The sequence below is a fragment of the Bos indicus genome, chromosome 7 (genome assembly GCF_029378745.1).
Source record: "Bos indicus isolate NIAB-ARS_2022 breed Sahiwal x Tharparkar chromosome 7, NIAB-ARS_B.indTharparkar_mat_pri_1.0, whole genome shotgun sequence".
NCBI classification, from domain to species: Eukaryota; Metazoa; Chordata; class Mammalia; order Artiodactyla; family Bovidae; genus Bos; species Bos indicus.
The window spans coordinates 53,668,280-53,685,968 of record NC_091766.1 but is presented as its reverse complement, the minus strand read 5'-3'; the positions used below and the strand labels follow the sequence as shown (position 1 = coordinate 53,685,968).

At 42.3% G+C, this 17,689-nt stretch overlaps 1 protein-coding gene across 4 annotated transcripts in view; it reads right to left on the bottom strand.

Annotated features, from left to right (window-relative positions):
- The window catches only part of ARHGAP26 (Rho GTPase activating protein 26), a 473,350-nt gene that overhangs the window by 288,634 nt on the left and 167,027 nt on the right, over positions 1-17,689 (bottom strand). For all 4 annotated transcript variants that reach the window (XM_019965158.2, XM_070792123.1, XM_019965159.2 and 1 more), the window contains exon 11: positions 2,913-2,991. In XM_019965158.2, coding sequence (XP_019820717.1) covers positions 2,913-2,991 — 79 coding nt within the window. The remainder of the gene's footprint in view (positions 1-2,912; positions 2,992-17,689) is intronic.

Below are 17,689 nucleotides of genomic sequence, written 5' to 3'. Positions count from 1 at the left end.
ATTTTGTGCTTAAGCTTGTTTTACTATGCACATTTTGGAGCAAGGAGATGTGTCTCTCAGAGGCACACTTTCCCTGCAGAGGTCAGATGTTAACCTACGGGGAAACTAAGGTGGTTTATAAGAAAACCAAGTATGTGCAGACAGAGAACAAACACCAAAGGGTGAGAGAGGGAGGCGGGGAGACTTAAAGTGCAGTGTGTGAAGCAATTTAAGAACTCCAGCTTATTGGAGGGAACACACACACACACATATCTACCCACCCCAAAGTGGGCTTTTCGTTCATACAAAGAATAGTATGCCCCAACAGGATTTTTCTTTCTGGGTATTTCCTGCCCTATGAGTTAAAAATCATTTAAGAAAGTCACAGAAATCAATGAAAAAATTAACAGGATTCTTAGAAGGAATTTGACATTTTATCTCTATTAAAAATGAAAACCAAAGACATTTAGGGCTAGATACAGGTTCCAATGCTAGCTCTGCACTGTGGTGGAAACTGTTAACCACCCCACAGTTTCTGTTCTTCCCCCTTGAAGTGGTAAGATCCCCTGGGCACTGCAGCCATGGCTGCCTATGCTCAGCCTACTTTTCTCATGCTCCTTTGTAGATGAATGTGGCCATATAATTATTTAGGGGGCTGTGGAAGTGGGGTATGCATCTTCCGGATCCCAGATGCTCTCATTTCCATTATCTGGCTGAAAAATGGAAGTGAATGGAACATGGAAAGCCATGGATTGAGGATGGCACTGATACCGATCAGGATTCATAGCCTTTCCCAATCAATAGAAATTGAGTAAAGGCCAGACAAGAAATTCACGCAAGGTTTTATGGGCCCCAGGGCAGCTAGCAGGGGAATGAGAACAAGTAACAGCTTCCCTTACTTGCTCCCTGAGGAGGTGGGAGATGGCTCCTTATATGCAGTGAGGGTAGAGGTGTGTTGAGGGATTGGGCTGGAGGGGTGGCTTAGGTGGTTCTCTCACCCCTTAGGTGGTAGTGTGTGCAGGGGGCATGTGCAGTACCCTGCTTTTGCTCCCAAATCCCTGCTTTTGCTAGTTGTTCTTCAAAAGTGGCAGTCAGGTCTTCTGGTCTGTTTGTATCTTTTGCCCAGAATCTGCCCCAACTAAGCCAGCACTCAGTTATTTTTAGTCCCTTATAGTTTCTTTGTATTCTGTTGTTGGAGGACAGGTTTGTCCAGGTGCAAGCATTGCAGGAAAAGGTCCCAGGTTCCAGTCTGTCTCAGCAAAATGACTCTGTTAGGTATAGACTGCTCACTTCTGAGCTCCATGAGAGAAATAAACTTCTATTTTATTTAAGCTTTTGTACTTTGAAGTCTCTTTGTTATAGCAACCTAGCCTGTGCCCTACTAATAATAGCCACTTACTATCTATACAACTTGGGGTAAGTTATTTAACCTCTTCTAAGCCTCAGTTTCCTCATCTGTGAAACAGAATCATAACATTTAGTTTGTTAGGTACTAAGAGGTTAAGAGATGCCATGTGTCAAATATGTGCCTTACAGACACACACACACAAAAGCTCAATTAATGGTAGGTGATAACAGCAGAGATGAAGACTACTTAGGAAAGGCTGCTTTGAAAAGCCTGTGACATCAAGCACCTACTGTGCTCCCAAAGCCCTGAAGGTAGAAATGTGTATCTGCTTTTGAGAGAGCTATCAAAAGTTATCAGTAACAGAGTATTCAGGGAAAATCAGGGGTATCCTGTATTTCATTTAGTCCAGGAGAAGAACTAAGATATGTTTATTTAATTAACTAGGTTTAGCAAACTGCACCTAAATCTTTCAACAGTTTTTTAAATCTTGCTCTGTATTATTAAATGTGATACAAATACTAGTTATTTGTCTATACTTAGTTGACTATAATGAGTTCCATGTTTGGACACAAAATATCTCAGTAGAAAATGACATTAATCAATACAGATCACCTAACCAGAGCAAGCTGAGAAAGAGACACACAACTGAACTGGAATCATCTGTATTGCACACCCCGTGTGATGCACAGCTCTACAGTCAATGCACGCTATGCCTGCCTCATGTCCCTTACACACATTTCCCTTTTTTGACAGTGCCTTTGTATGTGATAATTATTGGCCCAGTTATTGGCCCTCTGACAGTGTGGATTCTTTTTATCTTTTACTGGTGGGACATGGTCAGACTGTACTCTTAACGACTTCTGTAACCTTGAGATTTGCTGAGTACTGGAGTTGAGATCCTTGGCCCCAAGTTAAGATGACTACTCTGACTCTAGGGACTTCCCCAAGGTTCTTCCGTGGGTTTTACATGTCACAAGATGCAGGAAAACCACAAGATTACATCACCTAGCAGAGACAAGCACCTCTGAAACAGGAGGATAGATCACATTTTAGGCTTAACTCCTTTCGTGGATCATGGTAATCTCATCAGTTACAGTGGGATGTGAACCAGGTATAGCAATGGGAAGCTGAACCAGAGGGTGATGACAAGATTCTGCATCAATTGCATACACTTTTATCATCATTTAATCTATTAAAATGGATCTGAAGTAATGCTCTGGACTGCACTTTGTGGCAGTATCGATGAGTATTCTGTAAGTCAAACTGACGGTGCCTCCCTCTAAGAGTCCTCTGGGCATTACAACTGCCTTGGTGAAGGGGGGTCTCTGGTCTGATGTGGCGTCATGCAGGACCCATACCTTAGACTGAGAGGCCAAAGCTTCAGAACTGCATCCACACAAAAGCAATATCAATATCCAGGAACATTAGTCCAGGAATAAAAAAGATAAAAATAAAAAGCCCCTCTGGTACACTGATCTCGAGAGCCCAAGGTTTTATTTAGAGCAAAAGCAAAAACTGCTGCACTAAGGAAGCAAAACAACTCGAGACCTTTATTCTTGCTCTACTTCCCTGAATTGTTACTTACAGGTTCCCTGCCATCCATGGCTTCCATCCAGAGCCTTCGGTCCTCTTCAGACAATGCCTGCATGGTGATAACCCCGGGCCTACGGAGAAACAAGGACATGTAAACCAGTGCCACAGATGAAGGTGTGTCTTAAAGAAACACCCATGGAACCGAGGGAAAGGCTACTAGGGTTAATGGCGTGCAGAGAGACAGGCGCCCCTCAGCTCTTCAGAGCCACCTTCCAGCCTCAGAAAGCAAAGCCATCACCCCAAATCCCTCTCAGTAAGCCCACTTCCCTCAGGAAGGTGGCAGGAAACACCACCAGGACTCTACATACAGGACTCTACATACAGCTAAGTACACAGAGGAGTCAAGTGATTCCCTTCAGCCTTGTTTATTCTTTGAGATCATATTTGTTCCTGTCTCCCAAAATGCTACCAGAGTGTTTGACTCCAAGTAGGGGTACAATAAACTCCTCCCTGGTGGCTTAGTGGTAATAAATCTACCTGCCAATGCAGGAGACTTGGGTTCGATCCCTGGGTCAGGAAGATTCCCTGGAGAATGGAATTCTTGCCTGGGAAAGTCCATGGACAGAAGAGCCTGGCGGGCTACAGTCCATGGGTTTGCAAAAGAGTTGGACACGATTTAGCGACTAACCAACATCAAAAACTGAAGAGAATTATTGGACTCAATAAAAAGAGAGGGAACATCCAAGTGGAGGGATCCTGGTCTAATATCTAATGGGCATTATACTTATGACTATATTAAATGTACACACTAGTTTCAAAAGAATCTTTAGCACAGCAGGAACTAAATGCATTCTTTATGTGCATTAGCTCTTTTCACTCTCTCCCTGAAATATTCTTGCTCTTTCAAACTGAGCAAAGACCCTCCAGAAAGCATGCACATGATATCGAATAATGTTTGTTGTGTACCCCTAACAGATGTCACACAAGAGGGGTGCACCACAAAAAGGAACTTGGGAGAAAGGATTACAAGCTCTCTAGGCTCATTAAGACAGGAATTCTTGACTTAGGGTCCAAGGATGGGCCCCAAAGAGTCTATGAGCCACCCTCCCTCCTCCAAATGTTTGTGCCTTTTTTTTGGACAAATAATTCAAACTGCCTATCAGATTATGAAAGGACACTGCAACCCATAAAAAGTTAAGAATTAATGACTCAAATCCTCATCTTTAAAGTTTGAGAAAGCCTAAAAGGAAGGCAGAGATCCACTGAGCAAGAATTAAGTCTGCAGCACCGCTCAGGATCACAGAAGGTACAGTGGACACACACACGAACTCCATGATGCCTTGCACAGCACAAGTCTGGGTCCACAAACACCTAAGCCTATTTATTCAATCCACTTATAGTCGCTGTTCTAGCTGCTCCTGGCTTATTTCCACAGTTTCAATGAACATGCTAGGTCTACTTATATTGAACATATTTTAAACATCACATTTGTTTTCATTCATCCTTCCTCAACATCTCCAAAGAAAAAAAGTTTTCAAAGCATGGAAGCATGGTGGCTGAGAGGTAAAGAATCTGCCTACAAATGCAGGAGACATGGGTTGGATCTCTGGTCCGGGAAGATCACATACGTTGTGCAGCAACTGAGTCCACGCACCACAACTACTGAGCCTGTGCTCTAGAACAGTGAGCTGCCACTACCGAGCGCACATACAACAACTACTGAAGCCTGCGTGCCTAGAGACTATGCTCAGTAACAAGAGAAGCCACCACGATGAGAAGCCCAGGCATTGCAACTAGAGAGTAGCCCCTACTCTCTGCAAACAGAGAAAAGCCCACACAGCAATGAAGACCTACTACACACCAAAAAAAAAAAAAAAACATATCTAGGGGAGGCTGGGAATGAGGGGCACTGGGGAGGGAGTGTTAGTGTGGGAGGCGGTGAACGAGAGGGTTGGGGCAGGGAGAGGAAAAAAGACCAGGCGGGAGTAGCAGGAGAGGCGGGGTGTGTGCAAGTGGCTGGGGGTAAGCAGGTGGATGACAGGCAGGCGATGGGACAGAAGCTATTCCCAAGTGGGCAGTCACTCTTTGGTGGGTCACACTGGGTGCTAGTACCTAGACCCAGTGACTCAAAAGGCACAGTGATTTACTGCACAGGCCAGGGAACTCCTTCGTCTTCTCCCACCATTGTCAGCCCATCTAGTGTGCCTGACCTGCTGCGTATCTGCAGACTGCTGGCAGCTGCGGCCCTGTGGCTGGGGCTTGGTGGACTGATTCTACTCTTTCAGTTTAAAGCCACATACAAAGCTTTAATAGCTTTGAGATGAAAAGTCTACGAAGCTGCAGTCCGCTGTGGAACTCTCCAGTCCCTGAGCCTGAAACTCTTTTTTGAGTGTTGCTGTCAGTGTTGTTGCGCCTGGACATCAGGCATCCCCTTGGCATAGAGGTACCCAGCCCAGCCCTGCCTCACTAAACTTGCACTTATGTGCTGTGCCTGAGAACTTGAATTTTAACCATCTTCTCAGGTGATCCTGAGGCACCTCTTCCCACACAGACAGCCCATTTTTCCTTCATGTTCTCCCCACACTGGAGAGCAAAGACACTCTACTCTCCACACTGGGGAAAAGCTACTCTCTACACACCAAAGTATCTCAGTTCATTTCCTGCTAGGTGTTCATCAGCAAACAGTGAAACCACAATAGCTTCCTAGCAGACCAAGATCTCAGGGACCTTGCAGATGTCACATCAACTTCATGGCAAACAGTGTGAAATTTCCACCCAGAGTCACAAAGAGGAAGTTCAAACAAACTCAGACGCTATTAAGGGTGGGCCACTTGGCATTAGTAACCAGGAAAGTCAACAGGATTTGTTTTTATTTCACGAAGAAATATCAAAAGATAAATTCTTTTCCACGTGTGATTTTGTTCTTTTTTTTGGAGGGATGGGGTGACATAAAGCTGAATAGATTTAGCACACTTGATACTAATCCTATCACCCCAAGTTCAGAAAACTTTCTCTCAGCCTCATGTATGTTAACATCTGGATCACAGTATTATACTATCCTTTCTAGCCATCTAGAAAACACTCACTTGGCTTCAAGTTTTCTTTTCCCTTATTACAATTTAAACCACTATTACACAAATCTCTTATGTCTGTAATTCCTAGAACCAAGGTAAATGGGTCAACTTTATTTTGGAATCAAGTAGTCACTTCCTTTCCATATTCTATGCCCCTGCTAGCCACCATCCCTCAAAACAAAAGAAACTGAGCAAAACTCTCAATGACCCTACACATTCCATGCCAGTCCCGATAAGACAGTACACTTTCATTCAGGTATCAATTTAGTTCATGTGTGAAATGCATCTGGCTTTTCATAACAAAAGTGGAAAGATAAAGAGGGAAAGAGACAGAGTACTCATGAGGTAGGAGTGTGGAATGAGGGAAGGAAAATATGACACAATAAAAGGAAAATGGAGTAAATGATCAGAGGTCTTTTCAGCTCTGCAAATAACTGTGGTCCTCAGATACAGAGAACAAACTAGCAGGTACCAGAGGGGAGATGAGTGAGAGGAGGGACAAAATAGGTGAAGGGAATTAAGACATACAAGTGGCCAAATAAGTTGTAGGGATGTTATGTACGGCACAAGAAATATAGTCAATATTTTATAATAACTTTGTATGGTGTGTAGTCTATAAAAAAATCACTGTGTTGTACACCTGAAACAAAATTAATATTTTAAGTCAATTATACATCAATTAAAAAAATAACTGTGACCCCCATCAAACAATAATAAAACTACAATAATAATAACCCAACTCTGTGTGCCAGATAGTGTGTTAAGCACTATATAGTAATTAATTCATTTCATCTTCACAACTACATCATGAGGGAGGGATATTCTCATTATCCCATTTAGCAGATGAGAAAACCAAGGCACAAATAGGTTAAGTACTTTGTCCCCAGTTACAGAGCCAGGAACCAAACCACACAGTCTAATGCTTTGCCCTCAAGAACAAAGCTATAAGAAACATGGAGGTACTGCAGCCGCCAGAGAGCTTCTGTTGGCCATCAGAAGGGACGAGACCCTCCTGCAAGGCCTTAGTGAGCTCCTGCCTAGGGTTAAATGAGGTCGAATGATTAAGAGCTCTGTGAAACCTAAAGTGCTTTATAAAGATGAGGGCTCAGAACACCACTCTAGGCAAACAGTCAGTTCAAAAACAGGAATCCAATGACGACCAGTGTGACTGTGGTTTACATTCTATAGCAGTGGGTGTCCACATTTTTTTTGCCTAAAAATATCCAAGAGATGGAAAGGCAATGAGTTTTGCATTTTGCAGAGGAACACAAAAAGCACTAATCATAAAAAATAAGGATAAATTTGGACTTCGCCAAAATAAAAGAACGTCCAGTTGTCAAAAGATACTGAGAGAGTAAAAGATACTACTGGGGGAGTAAGAGAAGGTGTCTGTAATTTTTATCTCCAATGAGACAAACATCCAGAATATGCAAAGAATGTCAACAAATAAGAAAAAAAAGAACTAACAACCCAATTAATAAAATGGATGAAAGACCTTCATAAAACAGGACACACAAAGGGCCACAAACATAAGAAACAGAAGGGAACGTGATGGCACATCAGGGAAATGCAGTTAAGACCACAGTGAAATAAACACCCTTCTGAATGGAAAGCATTCAAAAGACCACCAATAACAAGTACTGGCAAGAATGCAGTACTTGGAACTCTCATCCACTGCTGATGGGAGAGCAAAGTGATAAAACCACTTTGGAAATATCTATTAAAATTAAACCTATGCCTTATGATCTAGCAGTTCTTCCTCTAGTTATATACCCAAGAGAAATGAGCACATATCTACCAAAAAACACATTTGAGAATACTCAGGTTTATTCACAATAGCCAGGTTTTGCAACAAGAAGACAAATATTCATTCACAAGACAATAAGCTGTTGTATATTTAAAATAATGGAACACCACAAGCAATAAAAAAGACCAACTACTGTTACATGCAACAACATGAATAAATCTCATAGAAATAATAATGAGGGAAAGAAGCTAGATGCAAAAGACTACCGACAGTGGGATTTCATTTATACAATGTTCAAATTCTTGAAAAGTCCTGTGCTGGGAGAAACCAGAACAGTGATTTCGTCTTAGAGAAGAAGTATGGGCAGTGATTGGGAAGGTGCCCAAGAAAACCTGCCAGAGTGACAGAAGTGTTCTATAACTTGACCTAGGTGGTCACACAGGTATGTGGGAGGATGTGTCTGTGTGTGCACAGTCATTAAGATATAGACTTAAGATTTATGCATTTTATTCTGATTATAACTCAGTAAAAAAAATGTTTTTAAATACCCAAGATATACCACTTGTCAACTAACCTTACTTGCCATTCTGACTTTAGTGCTTGCTAGCAGACAAGTAATTGAATGACTCTATGTTATTCTTTAAAAAACAGACAATAAGAGTACCTACCTCATGTGGTGATCGTGAAGGCTAAGTGAACTATGTATAAGGCATTTCAAAATGTCAGACACAACGTAAGTGGTCCAAAAAGTAGTTGTTATCACAGGAGCAAATGAGCAGCAGGTCAGTGGAGGGAACAGATGACAAGTGTTGGGTAGTGTCCAAATTATGGGAGGAGAAGGGCAGATTAAAAAGGGAAAGAAAGAGTCACAGGTGCTTCTGATACACATGATCCCCACCCCCCCAAACACTGTCACATACCACTGAAAAATCACACCTCTACCACAGCCAAGGGCTGACATACAGGCTCTGAGATCATGGCCATTTCCTTCTTCCTCCTGAGTAAAACATCAAAGTGGCCTACTTCCCCCTTTTGGACTTAATGTCTGATCATTGATAAGGGGTCTTCAGCAAATCCTAGAAAACCTGACAGAGTGTTCCCACTACCCACCAGAGGACAGAACAAATGATTTATAATCCTTTCTAGAGTTCAATCCTAAAATTCTACTTCAAATACAGTACCTCCTGTTCACTCTGAACAAGTCCTTGGTTGGTGCTCTATCTGGATCCTCTTAAGACGCATGAATAAGGATGTGCAATTTTCTAAGCACTTTGCCTCTCACACTACTGGGGCGATGCAGAAAATAGTTATTCACCTATCAAAAGGCAAACTGCTACCCACCACCTTATCTCCTTTCAACTCTGGTCTCCACAAAGGGTCCACGTAAAGTAATACATCATTTATTCGCACATCCAGGAACCTGGGACCACTCATGTCAGGTCACAGCTTTCTGATTCCAGGGTTGCTGGACAGCCTTCCTACTCTAATCTTATTCCTGAATCTGAGTCAACAACGGTGATCTCAGTGGCTTGGCAATTCACCCACTTCCTACTGGACCAGGAGATGCTATTACTAACTCACTCCACCCCACTGAAACACACTCAGAATCTAACAGTACTTATCTTTCTACACTGACCTCCAAAGATCTAGGGCTTACTCATTCATAAGACTATAAATCTTCTGCTGTCAAGAGTTCATTCCCCAGGTTCTATCCACAGTACTGCACATATAAGGGTTAAACTCCGAGTAAAAGGACTGTGGCATCCACAGAAACACATGTTCTCACAGCCTGTGCACAAAACCTGCCTCACTGTGCCTAGATAGAAAGACAGAGGAAAACGATGAAGGTCTAGAGAAGAGGTTGCCAGTCACAGGTAAAGAGAGACACATGAGTGCCAAAGGAAGTGGTCTTTGCCTTTAAAGTGCTACTGGCAAAACTGATCCTTAACTGTTCCTTGGCAATTACAAGCATGCAAGGTTTCAGCAGATCTTCATGTTACCAAACATATGGCAGATCTTCAGTACACAAACTTATGGACAAAGCAGAATAATCCTGGAGAATGACATCTCTTCCGTGTACATGTGAGATTACAGAGTCAAATATCTACAGAGACCAGACAAGTAAGCAAAATGAGGAAAACTGGATAAGAGTCTTCCCTGCCCCAAGGAAAACAGGTGTGGTCTCATTTACCTTAAAATGCGCAGCTCATTATTTTTTCTTTTTCACTTTTGCTTTCTGATAAAGTCACAGAAACAAAAGGGGTTTCCCTCTATGGGAAAAACAACAGCACAAATGCAAGGCAAAATGGCAGCTGTCCCCTGTCACCATGGTGGGGGACGTCAGGGCACGGTGGAGACTGTCGCAAAGTAGAAAGCACATGCCCCACCTAAACGAGGCATGTGCCATTCAGCTCTATAGACAGCTGGCACGTGGGAAGTCAGGGTCAGTGTTTACACATCTTTCCCATTTTCAAATGTTGCCTCAAACACTATTCAAGCCAAATTGAACATCTACGGACTGCCAGCCTGCGATTCTGGGGTCTGTGTTGGTCCTTCTCTGCCTCTCCCTACCCGAGCTCCATCCCAAGGCATCCCCACATGTTACAATGCATCTCGTGCCCTGGGACTAACAACGATGCATGTCTGCATTCTCGATGTGCCTCACAGTCCAACTGAGCAGAGTCTTTCCAGTTCATTAATGAAAGGGGAACTGGGGATACTTGCCCATTTTTTTCCAATATGAGGACTCAGTGCCATCACAGAAGGGCAACATTCATCTACTATATTCATCTACCATTCAAAAACGTATGAATCTGCACAATTTGCATGTTCTGAGATAAATAACCATTGGCGGTCCTTGTGCATTACATATGCTTGCACATGAGAAAAATACACATGCCAGAGTAACCTGCAGTGGGCTACAGGTGAGAAAAGACAGATGTGAGGGAGAAACCAGACACTGCAAACAGCGGCCCGCCAACTGCAGCTAAGGTTTACTGTTTACTATGGGCCGAGCACTGGGCTAAGGGTGTGGCTAGCACTATCATTTGTTCCTCGCAGTGAAGTAGGTACTTTCATTATACTTCTTTTAAAAAATTGAGGCTCAGAAATGACTTGCACAATCTTCAACTGGTAGGCAACGGCAAAGCCTCACCTTGAAAGCCCAGTCCGCCTGACTCTAAAGCAAGGCCCATCCGTGAAGCTCAACACTGTACTGCCCCCACCCCAAGCAGGGAGGATCTGTGCCCTGGGATCCAAGGTGACCGTTTCCTCAGGAGGACGGAGGGAAGGGGGAGAAGGCACTTCTTTCTCTATCTCTCTCTCTGGAGAAAGGAAACAGGAGAAGGAGGAAAGGACTTCCTCTACACGCACCCCCACCCCCACATACACAAATACACGTACAGCCCTTGAGAAATTTTCGGAAGCAGGCTTCTAATCAATTATTTAGAAAGGATATGATCCTAATGAGTGAATGAATCATAACCTACCATACCCTATGGCACTGAGCTCCTGGGAGGAGAGGTCCTAAAATAATCAGGACCATAGCAAAGATAACAGTCTACAGAGGAATACTGCCAATCGCTTCGGATAATTTCCTTACATTTTTACTTTAAAGGAGAATGAAGTCATGAAACATCAGGAAGCCCAGACAAAGACATCTTTGGCACAGTAAGTTACACGGTCTTTAATGAAACATACTGACTGAGTGCCAGTTATGCACGACAGGCACCACGGACCGAAGAGTAAGCAGATCTCAACACACACCACCAGCAGAAACCATTGCCAGGAAGAATAACCCTCAGGGGGAATGCAAACGCTTGTTATTTTGATAACAACCTACGAAAAAATATTCTAATTCTAAAAATCTTCTAGGTCATTTATCAATCCTTCTTAGTATTCTATCTCATGATGAATAGACACACAGGTAAGTGGAGTTTATACACTGAACTGTCTCCTTTCTTCAGACTCATATAATAGCAAAATTTTGGTTTTTAAAAACTAAACTCATTTTATACTTAGAAATTAGCAAATAAACTGGTATATTCAATCAATAAAATTCCAAATTTCACCATGTAGACTAAAGAACAGAAACAGGATTAAGTAATAGAAATAAAATAAATACGGTTGCCTTACTTCATACCACAGTTCATTAACCAGCACATCCCATTCTTACTTAAACCAGAATCAAACAGCAAATACGCTCTCATTTAACTTTTTAAAAAGGAAAAGAAAAAAAAAAAAAAAACAGCAATTTAAAAAATACACAACGTCTAAAGATTCTAAGAACTTCTCAACTAGCTTATTTTATTAAACAGTCAAGGAGCAATTCAGAAAGTACAATATTTCTCCCCACTCTACCCCCACCCAAATCATGGAAGTCAGAGCAGGAGAACACCCTCTGAGGAAGGAAAAAGCCATTTCCTCCCCGAAATGTCAACGGCATTGAGACCGGCACTCTAACCAACCAGCAGGAAGGCAAAATCAAATATTATTTCAAACAAGGGGTGAGAAGGGGAGGGGAGGGGAAGTTTGAAACCAGGAAAAATGGATTCATCTGCTGCAGAAGATAAAGGCAGACTGCACCAAAAGGGAAAAGCAGAAATGCCTGGTTCTCAGCACAAACTGAACAGTCCCAATCACTCATCTGTTTTTAACACCAGCCTCGAATAAGCTGTCCCTGAAGCAAAGAGCCTGACACATGAGTTCAGAAAGTAAGGTAAAATGCACTGTTCAAACAGAGGCTGCACTCACTGAGCATGCTTGCTTCTGCAGGAAAGTGGGTATGAAGTGATCCATCACAGAAGGGTGGGAAGGAAGGAATTTCTAGGGAAAGAATGAGTCATTTAGAATGCCTTTCCTTTAAGAGGTAATATTCACATGATGGTTTCTTCTACAGAAACACACGTCACACACACACCACTGACTACTAAATGTCAGTGTAGAAAGGACAGCTAATTTTCCACTGGACCAGCTAACACTTATAATACGTATACAACACTGCCATCTAGAGGCTGAGCACTGAAACAAAGTCTGTTACATAAGATGATCCTTTTTGGAAAACACAGTCTTACACTCGCAAAACATCACAAAGACACGCAAACGAATGCACGCACACACACCACATTCCAAACTAGAAGAGTATTATTTTAACTTAAAAGTAGTATCGTATGGCTTCCTTTCGAGAGCATAAATTGGAAAGAAGGGCTTAAACCTTTTATCTTGTATAGGAAATATATATAAATAATAGATTATCACATATAGTTTGAAAATAGATTCTTCCTCCTGTACACATATACCCTTAAAGTACCTGTATTCACTCTCAACTTATAGAAGACTTGAAAGGTCTTCATCAAAATGAAACAGGCTCAAAGAAATACCTCCTAACACTAAGGTACACTGTAAGAACAATGAAGTCCCAGGTTTTAGGATAGAGAGCAAACTTCAGAGAAAGAACCTCTTCCAACAGAGAACTACATCAGGGAAGAATATTACAGTATTCCATTTTCAAAATAATCTTACAAGGTAGGTATGATTAGCCCCATCTTACAGAAGTGGTTAATCCACCAGTCCAGACTCACACAGCCAGTAAGAGGCAGATCCCAAATTCCAACTGAGGGCTGCTTTGACTTTTTACCTGCATCATGCAGCCTTCTGTAAAAATATACTAAGGTTGGTGACTCATTAGAAGGTTGGGGTAGATTATTCAGATCTTCCATTAATCTTTCTAGCTGTCACTATTCTTTCTTTAACCAATTTCCCATTCTTCTGGGGTTTTGTCCTACCTATACAGAAATGGAGATTATGTTTAAACTTGCCCAAGCTTCAGTTTAAATATCAACTAACATGATTCAGTTCCCATAATCTCTTACATAGTAATTCACCGAAGTCCCAAAGGAAAGAACAAAATAATCTAACTCTGAAAGTGCATTACTATAAAAAACAAAATTGAACTACAAGCACACAGTACTGCACTAAAAGCTGAACGAAGTAATGTTATTCTGCCTCTGGGAGCAAATTACCTGAGACGGATAGTTAGAATTGAACAGAGTTATATAAGACATAACTAACTGAACAACTAGCCAATACAAAGGAAAGCCTGTACAACGTGCAAATACCTAGTGCATGGTGGGACTCGAGGACAGAGTTCACGGTGGGTGTGACATGCCAGGCTAGGGCTGCTTCACAGGAAAGCTGTCTCTATCTACCTATTCATGGAAAGCTCACAGAAGGAGGACTGTGAATGTGGTTTGCAAGAAAAATCAGATGATGACTCTTAAGAAGGAAAGTCCAATAGATTCATACTGCTTCATTAAACTTTGTTATCTCCATGGTCAGCAGAGTCTCCAGCAGTTAGTTATGGCTAATAAATGAGGAGGGGGAGGGGGAGAACAGAGGAAATGAAAATTCAAAGCCTTCTAATTATGCCATCACTCTCTGTAAGACTGGAAGGGTGAAGTCCCCCTGTGAGTTACACCTTCCTCATAGCTTTTTCGGAGAAGGCAATGGCACCCCACTCCGGTACTCTTGCCTGGAAAATCCCATGGACAGAGGAGCCTGGTGGGCTGCAGTCCATGGGGTCGCTAAGAGTCAGACATGACTGAGCGACTTCACTTTCACTTTTCACTTTCATGCATTGGAGAAGGAAATGGCAAGCCACTCCAGTGTTCTTGCCTGGAGAATCCCAGGGACGGGGGAGCCTGGTGGGCTGCTGTCTCGGACACAACTGAAGTGACTTAGCAGCAGCAGAAGCAGCAGCATAGCATTTTGATCCTCCAAGTTTGCTGAACACTCAATATACTGGTATTTATACCTCCAGTTGCACGAATGTGTTTGCCATTCTACAATCAGTGCTAAGTAAGACCCATGAAGGCAAGGACTATGCTTGTCTTGGTCCCCATGACACCCCTAGTGCCCAGTAACCTGTGATCCTAATAAGTTCTCCGGTTCTGCCCACCTCTGGAGAGAAGGTGGGAATGGGGCATGCAACACTCCACACAATATCTTCAAATGTATGGACTTCTGTTGGGGTCAGCTAGTCCTGGAAAACATAAAGCATTCTAATTGTTTCCTTTCCTCCAAGTATAAACACCACTCCTCAAGAGACTACACTGATTCAATGCATCAAAAAGAAGTCTTTTGTTTCTATTATTTTCCATATGGTTTATGGCTCCTTCCGGAAAACATTTGAGAGAAAATACCCATGTATCACATACATTTGTGAGATATCTCTTTAAAATAAACAAATGTAGAGATGCTGAGAGATGACTACCACCATGATTCTTCAGCTTAAACAAGTATTTTCCCTACATCTGCTCATTAATTTCCATAAGATGCTGCATGGTAGAGTTAATTATTCAAAGTAACTAAAGACAGATAATGCCAAGTATCACATGCCACTACCCCTAACAGCTGCCTTTAGACAAACTCATTTTTTACTCAGAAATTTTACATTAAATTCAGTCAAAAAGAGTTAACACAATTTAAAGGGAAAAAAATCTATTTTTTAGTATATTAACCAATGTAACATATAAACTTTCAAATGTTCGATTCTACAGCAAGGTAATACAAAGGCACCAAAGAATGCCTTTTTATTAAGGTATAAGAAATAATGATTTTTCAAATACTAAGGAAGATAATGTATGTAAAAGGGTGGCTTTGTGAAATGGAGCTCCTTATCAATGGGATTGTTCAAGGAATGTGTACTGGGCCACCCATCTAAAAGGTTGTAGGGGCCTTTCATGGCTGCCTCCTTGCGAGAATCCCTCTTATCCAATACTGTATTGGTTTGCTCGGGCTGCTATAACAAAGGCCCCCAAAGTGAGTGACATGAATAACAGAAAAGTATTATCTCACAGGTCTAGAGGCTAGAAGCTCGAGACCAAAGTGTCAGCAAGCGGGTTCCTTTTGCAGTACGTAAAGGAGAAGCTTTTCCATGCCTTTGTCCTAGCTGCTGGTGGCCTGCTAGCAATCTCTGGCATCCCCTGGCTCAAAGAGACATCACCCTGATCTCTGCCTTCATGTTCACATGGCATTCTCCCTGTGTACATGTCTGGCTCTGTGTCCAAATTACCCCTTTCTATCAGGACACTAGTCAGACTGAATTAGAGCCCACCCTAATCTAATCACCTCATTCTAACTTGACTACATCTACAAATACTCAATCTCCAAACAATTTTTGTTGTCAGACACTGGAGATCAGAATTTCAGCATTATGAACTTGTCGGGGTATACAACCTAACCTATAACAAGTACCTTCTGGGAAAATAAGATATTCTTCTTCAGAGCAAGTTGTGGTAACACCCACAACTACTACAAGTCACACACTCATTTAAGGCCACACAGATTCTTAGATGTAAGAATTAAAAGTAGCTTTCTGAAATGTATTCACAGTATTAAGGAGGATCTTTGACACAAAAAGTTCAAGAGGTATAAATCTAAATCCCTAAACTCTGAATTAATCCTCAATTTGATTTCCAACTCATTCATAGGTCAGAGTTACAACAGTTCTTCCTAGAGGACAGAAGTGTCAGGGATTAATCCCTTTTTGGCAGAATTTGAGGGTTAACGAACTGGCAGCAATGCCCTGGGATGCAGTGCAAACATTCTACTGACAAATGGCGCCAGCACTTGGATCTCTTACTCATGCCAGTCTCCATAGACGAACAGAAATGTAAATCGTCAGGAATAAGAGGCAAAAGAAGCGTGTACACAGCATTCATGGAACACCTCCTGTGTGCCTCATTAAACCGTTAGCCATGTGAGGACTTTCTGAAGAGCACAGGGTAGGAGATACGGGAACAGAAGTGTGTGTGCTGCTTTTTGTTCAACCACCATTAGTTTACACACCAAACGCCAAAAACGAGAGTGAGAAAGCACTCCTCAGATTTCACAGTCAGCAAGGAGACTGCTCAGCAGCGGCCCCAAGATCCAAGTACAGACAGCCCTAGGCTCCTCACTCGAAAACGCTTCTAAAACACCCTGAGTTCTGAGGCAGCAAAAGTGCCCTCAGTTCAACTCCCACCTGAACCTTGGGTAAGACTCGCCCTCTAAATTGCAGATCCCTCCTCAGTAACATGAGACACTTGGAGCACAAGTCTCCCTGGGCTGGGTGAGGATTACATGAAATTACATGAAGTGCTCAGCTCCAGAAAGTACTCTCTGACTGCTGGTCTCCTCCACAGTTAACTAAAAGACTGGGTTTTATTGTGGGTTTTACTGTTGCTTTATTCCTAATACTCTATATCAGAGACTGCTGATCATCTTTTCTACTAGCTATATTCTCCTCCATCAAGCCAAGAATTAAGCTCCTTAGTAAAGGAGCCTGAGTTGTTTTGTTTTGTTTTACTGTTGCTTGTTTTTAACAAGGAAAATGCTTTGGTGCACTCTGAGAACACTATACTAGGATATGCCTGCCCTTTAATACACAGTTGTGACCAAGAAGAGAGGACAACAGAAGACCTTATTCAGAAAGTGGACTTCAGGGTCCCTCTTGCAGAAAGGCAGACTGTGTAGGTCTGGGGCAGGAACAAGAAGCTGCAGTTCTCACAAGCACCCCTGTGGATGTTGAGAGTGGGCGGTTCTCACCACACAGTAAGAGACACTGGTATCTTCAACTCACAACACTCACCTCCTAGAACATCACTTCCTAAAGGCTACAGTTTCAGCTACACAATGACATGAAATATCAGCGCTGAGCCTAAAGGATAAAAGTAGTCAATTTTCAAACCCCACAACTTCACATATTCTAAGTCAAATAAGTCACACTTTAGCATGCAGTAATATCTTCATAGAATAAAACATTAATAGCTACTACATAAATGTTAATCTGTGCTACATACTCTGGGAACATTCTAAAACCTCATGCTGCTAAAGGTAACCATTCCCTCACTGACTTTCACATTTCCTAGGTGCTAAACTTGCATTTCACCCCTTTGCTTCTCCAACTCAGCAGGCAGAAGCCAAGAAGTCTGTGGAAGGTTGCAAAGACAGCAGGACAGCTAGCAGCAT